The sequence below is a fragment of the Centruroides vittatus genome, unplaced genomic scaffold (assembly GCF_030686945.1).
Source record: "Centruroides vittatus isolate TY-2023 unplaced genomic scaffold, ASM3068694v2 contig_559, whole genome shotgun sequence".
Lineage (NCBI taxonomy): Eukaryota > Metazoa > Arthropoda > Arachnida > Scorpiones > Buthidae > Centruroides > Centruroides vittatus.
The window spans coordinates 1,054,580-1,075,481 of NW_027122332.1; the positions used below are offsets into that span (position 1 = coordinate 1,054,580).

At 28.2% G+C, this 20,902-nt stretch overlaps 1 protein-coding gene across 10 annotated transcripts in view; it reads left to right on the top strand.

Moving 5' to 3' along the window:
• Positions 1 to 20,902, top strand: part of LOC136978874 (protein tweety-like) — a 142,489-nt gene that overhangs the window by 48,561 nt on the left and 73,026 nt on the right. For all 10 annotated transcript variants that reach the window (XM_067274697.1, XM_067274702.1, XM_067274698.1 and 7 more), the window contains exon 4: positions 11,583 to 11,694. In XM_067274697.1, the coding sequence (XP_067130798.1) occupies positions 11,583 to 11,694 (112 nt within the window). The remainder of the gene's footprint in view (positions 1 to 11,582; positions 11,695 to 20,902) is intronic.

The window sequence follows — 20,902 nt, forward strand, 5'->3', positions numbered from 1 at the left end:
AGTACAGTAGAGCGTCGATAAGTGGAACCAATTGGGGACTGGGTCCTTCCAGTTAATGATTTGTTTCAGTTTCCGACTTTGTACGAAAAAATACATTAACCTGTCCGATGTTCAAATTTTTCTCCGTTGTGTATCGCTTCCTGTTGAATTTTTCGCCGTTGCGTGTCGCTTCGCGTTGAATTTTCGTCGATTTTAAGCCTAACGAAAATTTTTATAATAATCATCGAGGCTATCGTATCGTTAAAAATTATTTCTGCATTTTGTACAAACAAAATGAATATATTAAAGAATATAAAAAACATGAAAATTATACTTTAGAAGTAAATTTAGTATCAAAAACATTCGATTCAGCACGACACAGTCCGACTGAAAATTGTTCCACTTTCCGGCCATTCCACTTACCGACGTTCCACTTATCGACGCTCTACTGTATTTGCATCATAGAGGGGCATCTCCTGTATGCTATGCCTACCCCTTGCCTTTTCGCAATCCTTCTATATAACTGTTCCAAGCACGGGTTGTACGAAATCGGTACGATATTCTTTTCCTTATTCCTATTCTCAGGTGGATTCCGATTGCTGGCATTTACGTAATCTTTATCTAGTTGTGGTACCAACCTGCCGTAGCCGTGGCTTTTTGCCACTTCACTCAGATATTCGATTTCTTTCCGATTTCTTCAGATATTCGATATCTGAGTGAAGTGGCAAAAAGCCACGGCTACGGCAGGTTGGTACCACAACTAGATAAAGATTACGTAAATGCCAGCAATCGGAATCCACCTGAGAATAGGAATAAGGAAAAGAATATCGTACCGATTTCGTACAACCCGTGCTTGGAACAGTTATATAGAAGGATTGCGAAAAGGTAAGGGGTAGGCATAGCATACAGGAGATGCCCCTCTATGATGCAAATACTAAGGAATGACAAGGATAGACCGGATAAGGACAAACTTTCGGGGGTATACGCTATTCCATTAGCCGATAATCGATGTAATAGAGAATTGGTATACATCGGATTCACAAAAAGGGCTATGGAAGTTCAAATAAGGGAACACCAGAAGGACGTTGAGAATGGGATAAATACCACCTCCTTGACGGTTTATGCATCGGATCCGAAAATCATTCCGGACTTTAAAGCTGCAAAATTGCTGGCCACCACCACGCATACGGAGAATATATTAGATGGTTAGAACAGATAGAAATTTGTAAAGCGTTCCAGTCGTCACTGCCAATAAACGCAAAAGATGAAATAAGGTTATCGATGGCTTGGCAGGCCCTGTTGCAAAAAGACGACACGGAATAAATGAACGGGAAGTTTAACGAAGTAAGAGAGGGGCAGTTTGGTGGAAGTGATAAAATGTTAGAAAAAGAATGTATATGGCATCGTAAAAAAAGGGATGGCAAGATACTTTTAGAGGAAGGATGGAGCGGTCTTAATTTGCATACGATTGGTTATACGATTAAAGTGTTAGGATTTGGAAGATTTACGGAAGTTTTTCAACGCTTTGAATCAGAATTGTTCGATTTTTTTTTTTTTTTCGATTTAATCGGGAAGCACGTGCATAACAGAAAATTTTAAAGGTTCAATTGTTCGAAAATCGTTTTGGAAAAAGATCGTGTAGGAAGTAATGTAGGCTTCAGGAAGGTCTCAGTGGAGGGACCGAAAACGTTAGCCAGAAATATAATTGTTTGCACCAGTTATTAGGTTTGGAATGGAAGATATGCTTATAGTCCGGTGTTTTTAGAGGAGTTTTATATGAATATAATTGATTATGACTGCTAAGTTATTAAGTTACGAATAACTTTGATTGAAATTTTGACTAGTTAAATATATTGATAATCAAATAAATTTATCACTTCAGGTAAGACTGTCATCATTTGTTGATTATTTAAATATTTATTTATTTTAATAATTAAATTTGAAAGATCTGGAAAACAGAATTTGCAGAACAGAACAAGATTTATACCCAACTATTCTTGCACATCAGACAATCAATCAATTATGCTATTCAATCAGTCTACAGATCATAACTTCTCTAGTTGTAATGCTGTTAATAATTAATTTAATTAGCCAAACTTTTACAGAATATTTTCTATAAATTGTTAATTCCAAAATTTTTATTAATTATACTTAATTTATTATTTAAATTAAATATTTCATACACTAGTGTGAAGTAATAGTTATTATTAATTTAAACTCCCAGACGATTTCAAACATTTTACATTATTCATATTTTCTAGAACTGTTTTTATTTAATTTTTTCTCATTACAACTTCGTAATGTAAAAACGCCAAAATATTTTGTATAATAAATATTTTTGTTTGCATTCAATTTTGAAATTATTCCATATTGTTAATATTTATGTATTTATATTTCTCTTAGATTTTCAAATGTTTTTCTTTGTGTTTTATGCTTTATTTCCTTTTCTTTACAGTAATTACTATAAAAAAAACCATTGTAATGCTTTACAAATACTAAAAATTTTCAAAATAAATATATGCAAGTTGCATAATTTCATTAAAAACATTTAAGAAGACACGAAGGCTTGAGGAAGGTTACAGTGGAGTGTCCGAAAATGTTTGCCTTGCAAATATAATTGGTTTGCACCGGTTATTAGGTTTTGACTGGAAGTTTTATTTGTAGTCTGGTGTTTTTGAGGAGTTATTCATTAAAAACGTTAAATATTTTTAATTTTGAACATGTAATAAGATCCAAGTTCCAATTTAGAATAACAGTTAATGAAATACATAAAACATACATATACAATATAAAACAGAATGATAGAGAGAGAAATAAAACAGATTTTTAGTTTTATTTATGCATATGTAATTCGGAAACAAATCAACACCTCATATCACTCCGTTAAATAAATTTAATGAATCGAATGTTTTCAGTTCATTTTAATGGATTTTCATCAGTTATTATAACACAAACAAGAAAAAGAACATACAGGAATTTAAAGTTTAAAACATTTATTGGTTAATGTTACCTATGGTAGCGAACATGGCGGCTCGTCTCCGAAACAGTGGGGATGCACGTTCTAACCTAACTAACCTAACCTATTCTAATAAATTACCATAATTATTGCCAACCAAATTATTAGAATACAGGTAATTTATTAGAATAGGTTAGGTTAAAATGTGCGTCCCCACTGTTTCAGAGACAAGCCGCCATGTTCGCTACCATAGGTAACATTAACCCATTTATTATGCATAGAATACCATATTTTTTATCTCAAATGTTTTAAATTTTAAATTTCTGATGATCTTTTTCTCATTAGCATTCAATAACTGATGAAGATCCTTTAAATGGATCAAAAATGTTATTGATTCATTAAATTTTATTTGCTGGAGTTATATAAGGTGTAGATTTATTTTGTAATTTTTTTCTTCAGTTTTTTCCCTGCTATTTATCATATGTAATTCTTTGTCAAAAATGAAAACTAAAATAGGAAACATAATAAATTAATCATGTTCTGCTAATCCATTTTTCAGATATTAAATTAGAAATTCAAAAAGAAAGCAAATTTAATTCAAGTACTTTCATTGATTTTTAGTGTCTACTTTAGCAGGAGTGTAGATGCTAAACAAAAGCATTTAAAATTAGTAATTTAAAGAAATCAAATAAAGCGAATGATGTTATGTTTATGTATAATACATTTATATGATGTCTTTCATTTCATCAAAGTTATAATTTAGTATATTGCATTAGATATTGTATATTAAATATATCTAACACAAATACCTGATCATATATACATACACACATACGTAGATTAAAACTAATAGCAGAATAAAATACATTTCAGTATTTAAATTAAAATAACATTTTCAAAAATAAGTTTATTCGAGAAATAGTCTAACTTTAGTAACTTAATGTTTTTGATTGTGTGATATTCCTCAGAGGCTTATTTTATAACTGCACATTATAATTGATAATAATTGAAATATTGATCATATTTTAGTAAATTCTAAAAGTTATAATTTTAAATTTTAGTAATATAATGCTCTAAATTGGGAAGGTTTTGTTTGTATATTGATTAAATAAATTTTATATCTATTCTTTGGTATAACAACTATAATAAATTGGTCAGACATACAATGTTAAAGAACACTTAAAAATGTAATTGATATAAAGTTAAGAAATTGTATAATTAACCCCCCTTGTAACAGGCTACTGCCTATTACGCTAATAAACATTGATTGATTGATTGGTACAACAACTAATTGTTTATTTACCATGACTTCAGTTATATTATACTTTCTATAAAATTTAAACATGGAAAAGTACTTCATTTTTTCTTATTGAATGCTGAAAAGTACTCATATAAAAAACCCATTATCCTAAAGAGATTTTCTGACGAAGAAATCTTTATTTTAAATTAATTTAAGATTTAAAATAAATGATTTTAGCAAATATTATTAGTGATCACATGAGTTAATGTTATTTATCGAATGTTTTATTTTTCTAGTTAATATTTATTTATATCCACATCTTATTATGTTTTATAATTATTATTTCACTTCTATTTTGAACCAATCTATTCATTATTATTATTATTTTCTGTAAGCAACGAGCAACTGAATTGCAAATCATATTTGTTTGTGAATTTCTGAAATTCTTATTTATTTATAAAACATGTAAACAAATTTTAGTTATTTTGGAATACTATTCTTGTAAAATTATTTAATATTATTCTAAAATATTATTTCCATTGATCAAATTTTAATTCGAGTGTATTATGCTGTCATTTTCTAAAGAAATATGCACACAAGTGGCACAATTAAGACAATGAGTGTCATTGACAGTAAGCATTAATGACAGGCAAAACCAATCATTCTCTGTTGATTGTCAAAGTCAGAAGAGATAATTGCTGGAACCATTTATTCTAGCCAAATGTCTTCTTAATTTTATTGCTTTTGTGCATTGCTATAAGAATGGAGCTGTGTTCTTTATTGTAACTAAGTATTAAAAAAAGTGATACCACATTATTAAAAAGTGAATAACTGAATATTTTTTCTAATTTTGTCTCTATTAATAATAAATTTCTCACTTAATCTGTTCATGATAACATTGCTATATGATTAATTAACTGTGTCATTGATAAAGGATTTGAATAGTAACTTATTCTTTCTTCATAAGTATTTAAATAATGATTATTAAAATAGTTTTTAAATGACTTGAAAATTGCATTTATTTTTGAACGGAAAATGAAATACATATGTTTCTGAAGTAATAAAAAGCATAACTGTGTTTTATTGTTGGATTGTTTTGAATTAACTTTATAAAATTAGTTTATAATTTATAAAATGAAAAAGAAGTTATATTTATATATCCAAGTTTTGGATAATCCTTTAGAATAATGAAGAATTTGAATATATAAAAATTTCTGTTGTTTTGGCAAAGATTTTTAAAAATAAATTAGAACTATTATAAGGCTGAAAAATTGCTTAAAATTTTTATCTGTTTTGTTTATCTTTGTATAATATATATAAATATAAAATACAGACATACATAAATAAAATAAATAAATACATATATTTATATGGAATTTTTAAAAGACAGTAGATATGAGACTTGCTAACATTCCAAAAATTAAAACTGTAAGAAAAAAACAATCTATTTTTTTCAATATAATTAAAATCAAGAACAGACTTTAAAATTCAGAATTTTACTTTAATTGCAGAATATCAAGAGACTAAAACGCTAAATAATAATTTTAAGTATCGAGCTAGATCAGAATTTTACACTCTTAACACTCTAGTAACTGATAGTAAAAACATTCAACAAGATTTTTTTGTATAACAATGTACAAAAACACATCTAACTTACTTCAAGATCTTCATCTAACAATAGATGAAGATCTTGAAGTAAGTTAGATGTGCAATGTAAATTTAATACTTTCTAACTTATTTAAAAGCCATCTGATAAATTTGTCGATAATGATAGGTAGTTAAATTACTATATTTAAGTTCTGTTTTTTTAAATTTAAAAAAAACGTTAATGAAATTTATCATTCCAATGTTAATCCGTCTCTGTATGGAATCTACTATACAGCAAGCCGATTATATATTTAAATTTATCATTAATTGATTAACCATTGAATCAGAAGATACCTAATTTAACTGTAATGTTTTTGATGAAATAAATTTGGAAAAGTATCAGAAAGGGCTGAATTAGTAACAATTATTACATTTTTATAAGAAAGTATACAAAATTATTTAAGGATTTTACATAATTTTAATTGAAAGAAAAATCAATGCAGTATTTTTAAATTGATAAAAAAAAATGTACTTTCTATTAGTAAACTACAGAAAACAGTTAATTATAATATACCTAATTAAATTTTGTTTATAATTATTGAAAAACATCATTTGTTCTGTCCCCTTAAAAGGGGACAGAAAGTAAAGGCTGTTAGTGTTTCAATCTAATTTGTGTGTTTACACATTCTTCCTACATTAAACTCAATGTCTCTTGTGGTAAGTATAAAATAAAATAAAACTAGAAACCAACACTGTACTAGACAACATGTAGAATAAAATATAATACAGATAAGACAGAGCATGTAATGGTTATAAACTCTCTCATACAGAGTTTCATTTAAATTTATAACCCCTCTTCATGGATAAATCAAACATGTTTCATAAAGGTAACAGTTCTCGTAATGCTCTTTGAGTGGAAAGGGGTCCAAGCCTTTTACTCTTAACTAAACCAAATGATTGCTATAATTAACCAGGTAGAAACTTTCTATTATTAATTAATAATAGCTAATTTATAGTCCAATTAATTACGGCAGTCGTTTGGTTGAGTATCGATGTATCAGGAAGTTTATTATACTACTAATTAACTATAATAAAAAAATCTTTGACAACATCTTTCATAGCTAGCCACATAACTTGTCTTTTGCAACTCACATGGCCCATTTCAGAAAAAGGTTGGAGACTCTTGTGTTATTGCACTGCTTAAAAATGTTTCTACTTTATTACTTTCAGTGATAAATATTTAATATTTACTTATATTAAAATTTTTGAAATACAGTTGAAATATAATAAAAAAAAGATATGTTGAAGTAAAGTAGTTTATGGAAACTCTACATGCCAGTGACACTAATAAGAAATAATGGTAATAGATATGTTAAAAAATATGGTACACGTGTGAAAATATTCAAATTAAAAAAGTTTAGATTCATAAATATTAGAAAAAAAACAAATAGAATAGAATATTTAAGAATGAAAAGTGTGCACTTCTATCTCGCTATTATTGTCAATAGAATAAAAATTAACGTAAACAATTAATGAAAAAACAGAATAATGCAGACAAATTCTTAAAATACATTCTTTTTTAGAATTTTGTGAATAAAATAAATATAATACTTCATTAACCAAGAATAGACTGAAAAAAGAAATGCTGAAAAATTTAACTATAATAGAAAAATTTTCAATAAACTTTTCTGGAAATTATCAATTGTAGAAGAAAGTTTAGAGATAAGAAATTGATGAAGGGTGGAGTTACAATATGAGAATTACATAATTAAAATATTCTTTCAAATTGTAAATCAAATAGGGATAAGTGAAACCTTGATCAATCATTCTTAGATGTATAGCTTTCCCAAAACATTATTTAATTTCTATGGTCCCCAAATTAATCCTATTTAAACTTCAGGACAGAATTTTTAGTCCTGAAGCACATTAATTCTAGACTGATTGTTTTTAAGAAAGAATAACACCACATGCACACAAATGTTAGTAGGCCTATGCATTGATAGTAATAACAGAGGTTGATGTTTTGGAAACATGCTGTAACAAACAGCAGTTTAGACTCTTTACAGTTAGCTCATGTCTTACCTTTTAATCAGTGAGCTGAAGGATAAGAGATGACTGGAAGCTTAGTCCAGCTGAAAAATAACCTTCTGTGTGCATGTTGATAGATCTGGTGATTTTTCTGATGTTTTTTTTTTTGTGACAAATTATTATTAAGTTTACAATTGCTGTAATAGAGATTTAGTGACTTTCTAGACTTCCTTTAATGACAAAAATAAAAGAATTACTATTGCTGATTTAGAAATTTTGCTACTTTCATACTGTCTTTGCTCTTGTACCTAGTAATTTTGTATGAATCTACAAGACTGTATCTGTGTAAATCATTTCACGTCATGCTTTCACCTGAATGAGAATGCATTACACAGTTGAACGTGTGTGTCTGATTCTCTGCAGTGCTTATTATTATTGTTAGCATTATCTTATAGTTATTATAGTTTTCTTCCACTTAGTGTTGCCAGTGAAATAAGTTTGAACTTTAAAGGAATAACTGTGCATCAAAGATAAGTGGTTTGATGTGACTAGGCGTACTGCTATCAACCCAAAATTTGATTATTGTAAAGAAAAGGGAGATTAGAAAGCAGGCTGATAAGTTTAGTACACCAGCCTAGAAAAGGAAAACAAGCAAAGAGCTAACATAGAATGAACTGAAAAATGTTATGTTTGTCTGGTACCAGCAGGCCCAAGCATTAGACATTAGGTATTCCAACGCCATGACATGGTATTTAAGAAATTGACTGGAGAGAGTGCTGTTGTGAACACCAATACCATAGATGGAAGTATATAAGATACAGGACATATATAAAACAGATGAAATGAGTCTTTTTTACAACTGCCTACTTGTATGAATATTGGCATTGAAAAGAGTACCTTGCCATAAAGAGAAAAGTGCAGTGTAACTGAAGTGCATGCAGTGGGTCTACTGCATGCAATGGCTCAATCAAACAAATGAAAGAAAGTTCACAAAACTGTAGTGTTTTAAGAATGTAAAGAAGCTAATTGTGACCCACTATGCCAACTTTAAAGCATGGGTAACAATATGCCTGATACAACATTCAATACATAAGGCAGGAAATTTCTGTTTGTAGACAATTGTTTTATGTATTCTTCATACACATCCTTCTTAAGGAATGTGAAGGATATAAAGATGGATTTTAATAACTCTCCTGAATTGACTAGTGTCAATACTGCCTGTTGATTTGCTTGTGATGAAGTGCTTCAAGGTTTATAGGAAGTAGTTAGTACTGTTTGATTGATGCTGTTTGATTGATGCAATAGAAAGGTTCTTCTCAGAATTGACATCTTGCAAGACAAACACATTATTGTTTTAGCAAGGCAACAAGTTATCCAATGCACAATCTAGAACTTTTGTAAAAGTGTAGGTATATGAAGAACAATGAAGAAAGATCAGATATGATGAAGGTTGACAGAAGTGGATGACTTCACTTGAGATGAAAACTAGGATCTACTGGAGGTAAGAACTGCTGGTATGGACTTTGATGCCTTTGTGTCTATTGATCAGGAACTCATAACATACCTACTGTGTGTGGAAGAAATATGTGATGTGGAAGATGGTAGTTGCATGGAAGAGGGCAAGGTAAAGGTGGAGGTGATGAAGCAAAGCCTTAAACTAGATTTAATTTTATTGAGCAGTCCAAGCATTTTTTGTATGCTTTATAATATCATTTATTACTATGTTTAAATGTAAGAAACATTGTAGAGACTATATTTTATTGCTTAGTCTCATACTTTATAAGAAAATATTTAATTATAACATTTTTTTGATCATTTTGTCCTTGGGTAGGTGTTGGTGACTCACTTTTTCATCATCACATACAGGGGGTTCAAAAGTAGGTATACAGTTGTTATTATGGAAAAAAACATGCAGAAAAAACATTTATTTTTATACACAAATTAAATCACAAATAAGGAATATGAACTAATAAAAGACAAAAATAATAATGAACACCTAGCATATGAATTTCTCAAAATCGTAATTGTATATTTACTTTTGCACTGTATAATTCCATAAGTATTGTTTGAAATGAAAGAAAAAATTTTTTTCTTAATCTCAGTATAATGATGATATACATTATGAATTCACACCACCAACATCTACAAACTTGATGTACAGTACATACATAATAAGCCAACAACTACTGGATTATATCAAGCTATTATATCACAAGTATTTAAAATTAATTACTAAATAATTTGTCACTAGAAGGAGTTGTTAGGTGCCATCTCTTATTAGATTTAATAATTATAATTAAATTAAATAATTTAGAAAATTTTGGAATCAGCCTGGAGTGGGACTTAAACCCACAACTGCCACTTACCATGCAGATGCATTGCCAGTTATGCCACCCGAACCTCTGTTCTGATCTCCTCTTCCAGATATATTTAAACTTTAGATAACCATCGCCAGTTAATTTTAAATAATTGTGATATAATCCAATAGTTGTCGGCTTCTTATATACTTTATGAAAAAAAAGAATTAACATATTCAATGCATCATTTTTTTTTACTGGCAGTAGTAAAAGTGTCAATGACTTCTTACAAACAAGTAATTGATGCCAGAAAAAATATCATTGGTGTAAATTTTTTGATATAGAAAATTTATATATAGTTTTATTTTGTATAGGCTTCCACATCTATCATTTCTCTGTATCACTTCCATAGTTTTTTGGTTTTACTACATACATGTGTTACTTACCTAAATTAAAAAAGCCTAAAATATTACTTAGTGTATATAACAAAAGCAATTAGGAAAATGATACAAGAGTAAAGATAGAAATTAACTAAAAGAATTCAAATATCAAGTTTGTCCAAAAAAAAAAAAAAACAATCCTTAAAACAATGATTATTTTACATTTTGAGTTGTAAAAACGACAGTTATTTTTAGTCAACAATTCCAGTTTTTCACAAACAGAAATCCTATGATAGTAATTTGCAATCATTGTCTTTCAATCGTCTTCATAATCTGTGAAGGAGATACTGCTTCGTAGTCTCGGTATAGAAAGGTTTTTGATCCGTGGACCTTATTTGTCAGACTGTTTCCTTTAACAGTGGCGTAGCATAGTGGGGGCAGCAGGGGTGGCACTTTTAGGGGGCCGCAAAATTTCACAATAAATAATAATACTATCTTGTAAAAATTTGAACCTGTACAATAGACAATGATGATGATTGTTCTTGCTGAAAAGTTCTTTAGAATTACAGTATATTTTAGTCTTTTAAATTGAGATACCTAAATAAGGGGGTGGCGAAATTTTCTTCCGCCCCGGGCAGCTGACGGCCACGCTACGCCACTGTCCTTTAATTTCAAATAAATTTGAATGATGACTTGCTTATTATGGAATAAAAATGTTAGAATGAAACAAATTCATCTTTACTATAAATTAGCTTTGAACTTAAGTTCTTCTAATAACTTATTTCTAAATAAGCATATATAATCATAATAAATAAGAATAATTCATAGTTGCATATAATTATTGGTCCATGTAAAATTATTTTTAATTTTACTGGTCCACAATGAGAAAAAGCTTGAGAAACACTGGTCTAGGGACAAAATTTCTATTCTATTTTATGTAATTCCTTTATAACATTAGATGATTTGTTTAGATATGGATGATCTCAGTAGGATTGAAATCTATAATATTAAATTTGAATAAAGAATATATAATATAAGAAGTATAAACTTGTTGCATAAATATGTATATTTTTTAAGCTTTGAAAATAACTAAAAATATTTTTTATATTTTTTAGTGGTGCTTTGTCTGTTGGCCTATTTGGTAATGACCAAGAACATAGTGGTATGGAAACTGTACAACAAGCTAGTGAAAATATGGCCGAAATCGCTAGTTCTGTTAAAAATGAGGTACTTTTAAAAATAAATATAAATATTTATAAAAATATGAGTTTAATACTTCAGTATTAAGTTATACCATAATAACATGTCTGAAAATTTTTCATTTGTTTATAATTTTGCCTTAATAATTTTATTTATTTATAACTTACTACGGTATTACAATTAATATAATTTGACATGCATAATATTAAATAATACAAGTTTATAGAAAATTTTAAAATTTATTAATGAAAAATACAGTAATAGGGTTTGGTAGCTGGTCTCTGGAACAGACTTTGTTCATTCAAGACAGGAATCCATTAAAAATTGCCATATATTTTACAACACCTGGAGGTTTTTAAATAATTGATATATGGATCTGTTTATTACAGAGCTATAATTTTAGCAATTATTTGGCTATTAATAATTATAACTTATTAGAAATTAAAAATTAATAAATAATTTAGAAAAAATCGAGAAAAACAAGCTGGTCTGGAATGGATACCTATCCTGAACAAAGTGCAGGCTACTACTGCTGCAGGTACTACTGCAGGCTAGGTAGGTGACATAATCAGCTATGCTATCTAGGCTTCCCAAGCAAGATGTTTGCCAAGTTTTCCAACACTTAACTTATTTGATTTGTTTTGCTTCTTTTATACTTTCCTTTGTCAGAATTATTCAATTTTCTTTGCCTCTCTTCCATTATAAAAGGGAGAAACGCTGATATCATTCTGCCAATATTTGATGCAAAGAGTTTGACAGTATTGACCGAAAATGAAACTTTGAAACTTTGTTTAACAAGTTTAAGGGTCAAAGGAATATTACAAAATGATGGCACTAAAGATATTCATGGAATACATACAATCAATTCTCAAAGTTTATTAGAAATAACAACAATCACATATCTAAACTCTAGCACATTTATTAACTCCAAATACTAACGTTTTCAGATGTGTTCAGCACCCATCCTCAGGTCTTTACATCCCAAATTCCAAATTCAAATAAGGTAACAGAACATTTCATGGCATGTTTCTGTGTAATGTGTTGTTCAAACTTTTGTAAAGTTCTTTTTCTAACCGGTAGATTCAAAAATTGGAACTCATGTTCAATTTTGTTTGAATTTGGTTTGTAAAGACCTGAAATGGGTGTTATTTATGTCCAACAATGTTAGTACTCGAAGTTAATTAAGGTGTGTGATTATTATTGTTTATATAATCTATTGTATTGTTTGCTTAACAGAGATATTTTGGGTAATAGTAATCTAATATAGGAAGGGAAAGTTTTGTCTGTTGCTTGTGGAACACAATCCCACTTAATGAAGATAAAAATATGGTACATCAAGTCTTATATTTTATTGACTGAATTCAAGTGTTTGCTGTATTTGATTTTGATTTTATAAAATGTTATATTATTGTAAAATAGTTTCTCTTAATAATTTTTTATATATTTTATTATATATATATGTTATGTATTGTGTATATTTTCTTCTAATATAGTTAAAGTGACAAAATATAGTAAATATTTATCATATTGGAAATCAATTAATCTAAAATACTGAAATATCTACATAGTTGTAAATATTGTAATAATTTCTTGAAATTAGGAGATGTCTTCTTATAATAGATATTACATTCTGGACCCAAAATTTAATGAGTGTCATTTATCATTAAAAGCTATGATTTACTTATATTTGTTGCTTTTTTTTTTATTCTCAACTTTTCATTGCAACGGTTTTTTCTGAATCAAGAAAACATTGTAAAAAATTCTCACTAAAGAATAATTGATGTCCAAACTCAGAAAAAAAGGCAAACCAGGTCACTATATGTTATTTTGTGTTAAGACAACTGTTAAATATGTAGGTTCTAGAAAACTATTAATTAGAATTTTTCTTTAACTGCAATTCCGAGGTAAAAAATTACTTCACTCCATTCAGAAAATAAAGTATAAGTTGTTATAAAATAATGTATAAAAACAAATCAGGCAATGTTCCAGGACAAAGTAGCCAATAGGTCAAGAACCTGTTATGAATAGACTTAAGAGCTAGTCTTGACGATAAAAATTAATGCTATCAGTTACTTGAAGTAGTAATCAAATGTTTGGCAATATACAGTTGTCTCTTATTAAATATAGAGTATGCATTCATAAAATATCACAATATACAAACTTGAATTTGGCAAGATATCAAGTTTATTAAAAAAAATAAAATTGGTGAATCAAATTAACTGGTGATGATAGGTATTGGAAAAAAAACAAAAATTATAATTATTCTTTCTAGCTTATTATTTTATATAACATTTTTATTTAAATGATTTTGGATCAAGTATCTTTTCAATATCTATTTCAAAGAAGATTGTATTATTATAGTTCTGACTCTGAATAAATATATCAATAAAGTATGTATTTTGGAATAATTTTTATGATAATTTGATTTTGATGTATAATGAACTATAAGAATAAATTATGCAGTTGACTGTTTATTCTCATTTTTAATAAAATAGAACTGAAAGTGATAATTTTTACCGTATTTTACGGACTATAAGACACACTTTTTTCTTCGAAAAATTGCTTCCAAAATTCAGGTGCGTCTTATAGTCCGTAGCGTCTTATAGTCCGTAAAATACGGTAATTAATATTTAGTTTAAAATTACTTGGATGAACAATCCAATGCTTGGTGAATTCTCCTTCACAATGATAGGAAGAGCTGCTACAAGCCAGGCATCCTTGTGGAAACTTCGACACCTCTTGTTTAAAACTCCTAAAATCAAAACGGTTGATGGGCCTACTTTCATGGTCTGTATTCGTACTGAAAATAAAGATCTAGCCAGCTTTTGTTCTTTTGCTCTACACAAGGTTTTAGTCTTCGTTGAGCTCTCCTTAGGACACATGTTTTACCTTTTGACAGATATATCGATTAAACTCCTTGCCTGACTTTTTAAAATTATTTTTTATATTAATTTGAATATTTATAACTTATTTTTTTACTAGAAATGAACAAATTGGTTCCCTTATAAATGAAATGATTCTTCACATTTTTTCCTCAATAACAAAACTGTTGTATACTCATATCACATAAATATAGACAGTCTTTCATTTTCAGATGAAATATGTCCCAGAAAATGTGTGTGAAAGTCAAAACTTGAACAATAGAGTTGCATTTATAAAGGCATTCCATTTCTGGAGGGCTGAAAAGAAAAAATTATATTATTATTATTATTATTATTATAATTTCTAAAAGATTCTTATTGAGCTAGGAAGAATGATTTAAGAGTATGGAAGCATTATGTACAAAATAACAAGTTGTTTGAAAGTCAAGGACTGTGTGTATTATGAAATAAAAATTTAAATAATTTTTAATTTTTAAATTAAAAAATTAAAAAAAAATATAAATATAGAAAGCTTTTGATGGAAGAAGTCTTATCATTATTTTTTCAGTAATTTATCATAAAAAATATGAAGAAATGACATTAAATGATTAAGCTGCAATATAAACTTAACAGGTTTACAGAGAATAATAAATTTCAAAATAAATAAATATATATATATAAACTCACTTTTAGATTTTGATTATTATAAAGAATAGTCTACTATTAGAGAATAATTTTTATAATTTTTTATAATACACACAAAATTTTAGATTTTAATTATTTTGGAATTTATTATTCTCTGTAAATTAGCCACATTATATTCTATTATTTGGCTAAAATACCAGGAATTTATAGTTCCAATTTTTATGATATTCTCATATATTAATTTTATAAGTAGGATATTAATTTTTAGATCCTTAGAGAAGAGATGGCCCACCAGTGGCCAAGCAGTTCTGTCGCTAAACACTGGGATTCAGTCGCGGGTTTGCGCTGTGCTCGGACAGGCTGGCCACATGGAATTTTCCGGGTTTTCTCCACATTTGTAACACCCGAATAGGAGCCAGTTTCCCTTGCAAGACCTCCCGGAAGGCATTTCCCCTCGCATAACATCGCGCCCCAGAGAAGGCAACGGGGAACCACTTTGGATGTAATTTCCCCCAGGATACACCTTGGTGCATTACTAACCATCTATTAACCTACACCAGGTGTTCGCCGACATCAGGAGTCCTGATATGGCACGTAGAGAGAGAGAAGAGACTAAAAGAATATAAATATATTTCTTTGAACAGGCACTTTTCTGCCCTCTTGAAATAGATATTATGAAAGAACATTTTAATTAATTGAAAGGAGACCTCTTTACATTGTCTTTTTTTTCCCACCTTTTTTTTACTGCTTATAGATGTAAGACAGAGTTTTTATTTTATTTTGACTATTAGAAATTAGATAGTGAACATGAAAATGGAGGGTATTACATTAGAACTGTGAATATGCACTTTTACATAAAATCTTCTTTTAATTCTTTTCTCTTTTTCTTTTTTTCTTTTTAAAATTTTAGCTATTTTTAAAAGCTTCAGTATTAGAATTACATGATATGAAACTCGTGAACTTTTACAATAATTTTAATTTTTGGCTATATTCCAAGCGTTAAATTTCTGAATTTGTTTGACCTTTTAAAACTGTTCTTTTTGAATTCTTTTTATTAAATAATATGAAATTTGGTCACAAAAAATATTCTTGTTGCTTTCTGAGATTTATCTTCTTTAAGAAATTTTTCTGATTTAAAATTTTATTGTAAGTATTTGCAATAAAATGTCTTGATATCTCAGTTTATATTGCCTCATAAATATTCATTATTCCGCAACATATTCTTAATTAAATACACTCAAACAACCAAAAAATCCAGCGGTTTATAACCTTAATCATTCACTTTCTAAATAAAAATGAATGTTTTCGGTTGTTTTAAAACAACCATCTTCATACATTCTTAAATTTTTGAAATGTCAGTTAAAAAGAATTAATAACAAGCCTAAATATATCATTTAAGAAAATATTAATTCTTTAAGTTTGCTTTTTATTATTGCAGTTTTGAATATATTATAAATTTTTTTTTTTTTTTGAGATATTTAAAATTGGCAAAATAATTAACTTTTACTCAAATGCTTTTATGTTATGAAAATAATTAAAAAAATATTAAACAAATATGAAGAAACTGAAATTACGTGATACAGTGAAATGTTAAAAATCTAGATTCAGCCATTAAAAAAAATGAATATTAACCTATTCAATGTAATTTCATTGTCGACATTCTAACATTCATTCAGAATCCATAATTTTTAATTTTGAAATTATGATTGGCATGTTTTTTTGTTTAAATATGGTGATTCTGTAAATTATATTTTGAATCTTTGTAAGTGTTCTTACATTTCTTGTGAAATACTGGCTTGAACTTAGAATACCTAAACTTGACTTACAGTGTATTGAGTTTACATTGCTTAAAATGCTAATTTATGCATATATTTGAAAATCCAGCACTGTTGTATAATTAATTAATACTAAAAGGAATGCATGAAACCTAAATTGGATGTATAATGTAGTGCCAGCCCTATGCGTATGCTTTCTGAGTTGGATAATGTGCTCATGGTATGTCATGTGAAAAGAATTATTAACTTAATATATTAGAATAACTTTTCTATATTGTGTTATATTATAAAAACAAATTTATGTGTAACCTTTTGATGTTTAGTTGACTGAGGAGGGGCAGTGCTCGAAATGCGTTATGGTACTTGTAACTCGTATCAACTAAATAAAGATGGAATACCGCCAAGTGTTGAAATGGAAACACGACTTGTGTTTGTGAATCAAAGAAAAAAATTAGGAAAACACGGTTAATTAAGTATTATTAATAATACTAAAAGGATTAGAAAATAGCAAATTAATAATTTTTATATTTTTTTGATTTGTCTCACACACACACACACCTTTGTTATTTTACCTCATGTGATAAGTCATCATCAACAATGTAATATATTTGTTTATAATCTCCCAGTTGAAGCAAGATTTCATTTAAGAGTGGAATAAACATACAAACAATTTAAAACTCATTCATTTTACATTGAATAATTTTTTTATTACTGTAGAACAAGCCTGGCCAACCCGCGGGCCGCATGCGGCCCGTCACGTTAAATTGTGTGGTCCGCTAAGTGATATTATATATTTATTAGAACTTTTGTTTCCTATTATGTGTATACCAAAACAATTAAATAAATGAAAATTTGCATGTGTCATTGTTATAATGCGCAGGTACGAGTACGAACTCTTGGTATAACAATAAAATCTTATTTATTTTGTATTTGTTTTACTTTTTTAAAAGCATGTTTGCCTAAATTGTGGCCCACCGTAACATTACGCATGATCAAAGTGGCCTGCGAAACAATTTGGGTTGGCCAGGCCTGCTGTAGAACAAAAGAATATCGCTTATTAAATTTCTATCATAATGCAAAATAATGTATAAATAGTATAAAATTAAATAAAGATGCTAATCAGTAGAAGATTGAATCAATCAGTTTCTTTGTAAAGCTGGTTCCACATATTCAGTATTCTCCAAATATCAAACAAACATTTTGCTAATATTAAATAGTGTGGATGATTTACTTGTGTCTAATATTCCGTATTCACCATTTCCAGTATACTGTATCGTGCCGAATTGTGTCAGTAAGTGGCGGTATTTGCCGATTGCCGAATAGGCAATTATTTGGCAATTGGCAAATAGCAAATGTATGGAGCCACCTTAAAACAAAGAATGCTACCACTATAATAGTTCTTTTAATTGAAATTCAGAAATTTTAATAAAAAATTTAGAAAAACTGAAAACATTTAAAAAAAACCAAACATTTATTAAAATAAACAAATAGAAATATAATAACATAATAAAAATATTGTTATATTTATTTGTTTACACATCTTCCAGGTGTCTTTTATTCCTTGAATGATAGAAATTTCTACTTTCTCTTCTATGTTTGGTAACCAACTTCATTTAGGTCACTCACACCTCAGGCATTGTAGTTAGTTGTGTTTTTGTTTTAGTTAAATAAAGATTGTTTTGTTCGGTAACTGTTTTGTGCTTTGTGTTCATTATATATAGCATTTATCTAATGTTCTCATTATCTCATCAGGAATCGATACGTAACAAAACTAAATACAATCATTCTTTTTAAATGTTAACTTAGGTTTCATTGTTTGCTAAATGTAAGAATAATTTATTTATATGCAGAAAACTTTTGTAAAATAACAAAACAAAAATTGAATTTTTAAATATATAAAAATTTTTATCTTTTAATCAATAAATTATTTATTCATTTATTTACATTTTTAATGCTTACATGCATTGATATGCTTTATAACATAATTAAAGTTGTAATAATAAAAATGCAAAACACTGCTCTATTAGAGCAAACTTACATAAAAGTGCCAAATATTTTTAGTCTGTGGTTTTTCATTTTCAGCAGAACAGAATCTAAAAATAAAGCATCTTAATAAAGGAGAATAACGATACATCCCAGCACACAGCAACACAATACATCTTTGTAATGCTGCATAATCACACACAAAAGTTCTACTGTAATGATAGGTTATCATTATACAAGATTATCAAGATTTTCATTAAACAATTAATATAAATTGGTAGTTGAGAGTACGTAAACAAACATCTGCCAATATGCAAACATTGAATATGTATGAACACTCAGCAAGTTAAAGTGGAAAAATGTTAGTTTCAGCATTGTTTATACTGGCTTTTTTCTTTAAGTTTACATATCTAAATTATTATAAGATAACAAATATCCTTATTATTCATTAAAATATTAATTTTAGCAGTGCTGGTTTTACCATTAGGGAAAAATAGGCAATTATCTAGGAGCACCTGCCCATTGCTTCAAAAATAATGGACAAGGAATAAGGGATATTGGACTGTTATTTGCAAAATTAATTTGGTAGTTCATTTATAATCTTGTTTTTCTTTGTTTTACAATTTTTAAAGAAATTATTTAATTTAAATGTAATATTTTTTTTTACTAAATTGTTTAAATGTTGCTAGATAATTTTATCAGAATAAATACATATAAAAAAGTGGCAGTTAATGAGAGGTTATATTCTGAAATATTTTCATGCTTCTCTTCATCATCATGTGTGTGAACTAATTGAGGGACTTAATGGAAAAAGCCCCTAAATTAACCTGCAAAATTATTAAAAAAATGAGTTATTAACAAATTTGGAGCTGTCTTCTAAAAAACTTTAACAGTTTGGTTGTATTTTTTTTCTTTTTTTTTTGATTGTACATCCACATCAACAAAGTGTTACATATTAAAGCACTAACGAATTGAAACACAATCCTCCTTTTTATCAAAAAGTTCCTAGCATGGGATTATATCAGTTTTTTCCACCAAATCCCTGAATGAGTTGATAAGCATGTTGTTTATTTAGCTTTTGTTTATTACATAGCATAATATATAATTTATAATTGAGACAGAGCATTAACAAAGCCTCTTCTATATCATAATAGAATTGAGTTTGTTCTCAAAATTTGATTGGTCAGTGTTGATTATAAACTTTGTCATTTTACTTATGAGACGAGGAAATTAAAAATGTAATAAAAATCTTAGATTCATGATTTCATTTTTGAGATACTTTGGGGTCAGAGTAACAATGTCCATGGACAGTAGCCCAAGCACTCATGATTTTTTTATTCTTTCTTATGCAATGGTGATGTCATTGCTGCAGTAGCAGAAAGTGTTCATTGTAGATGGTCCCCGAAACAATATTATTGACTTGCTAGTGCTTTGATTCAGCTTTTAGTTTATGTTCTGACAGAAAACGAACTGTGTCTAATAGGTCTTTTTACTTGCATCTATATACTAAGTGAATATACAGCTTAATATTGCAGCATATGACACAAATGTGTAGAGATGCTTACAAGAGAAATAAATGCTTGATGATACTTGATGCTTGTAAGATAAATCTGAAAGATATCCTTTTCTACAACATCGTTATTTACAAATAATTCTTAAAAAAGTTCTCGTCACCCAACTAGCGTAGCAAGTATTAATCCAAAGTTCCAAGCATTTGTTCAGGCCATTGATGCAGAATTTAATGAATAAAATTACGTCTTATGTCAAAGTTTTATTATTATGTGCGAATATTTTCAGACATATGAAATGTTTATCTTCTGACAAACTATTATCAGATAGTATAGAAAAATTACACAAATGGAATGTATATTCTATAGGTTTGAATTTAATTACAATTTAAAGTTTAAAATTGGCTGTCAGAATGTTAAAATAGAACATCTGGGATTTCCAGTTTGTATTTAAATGAAAACT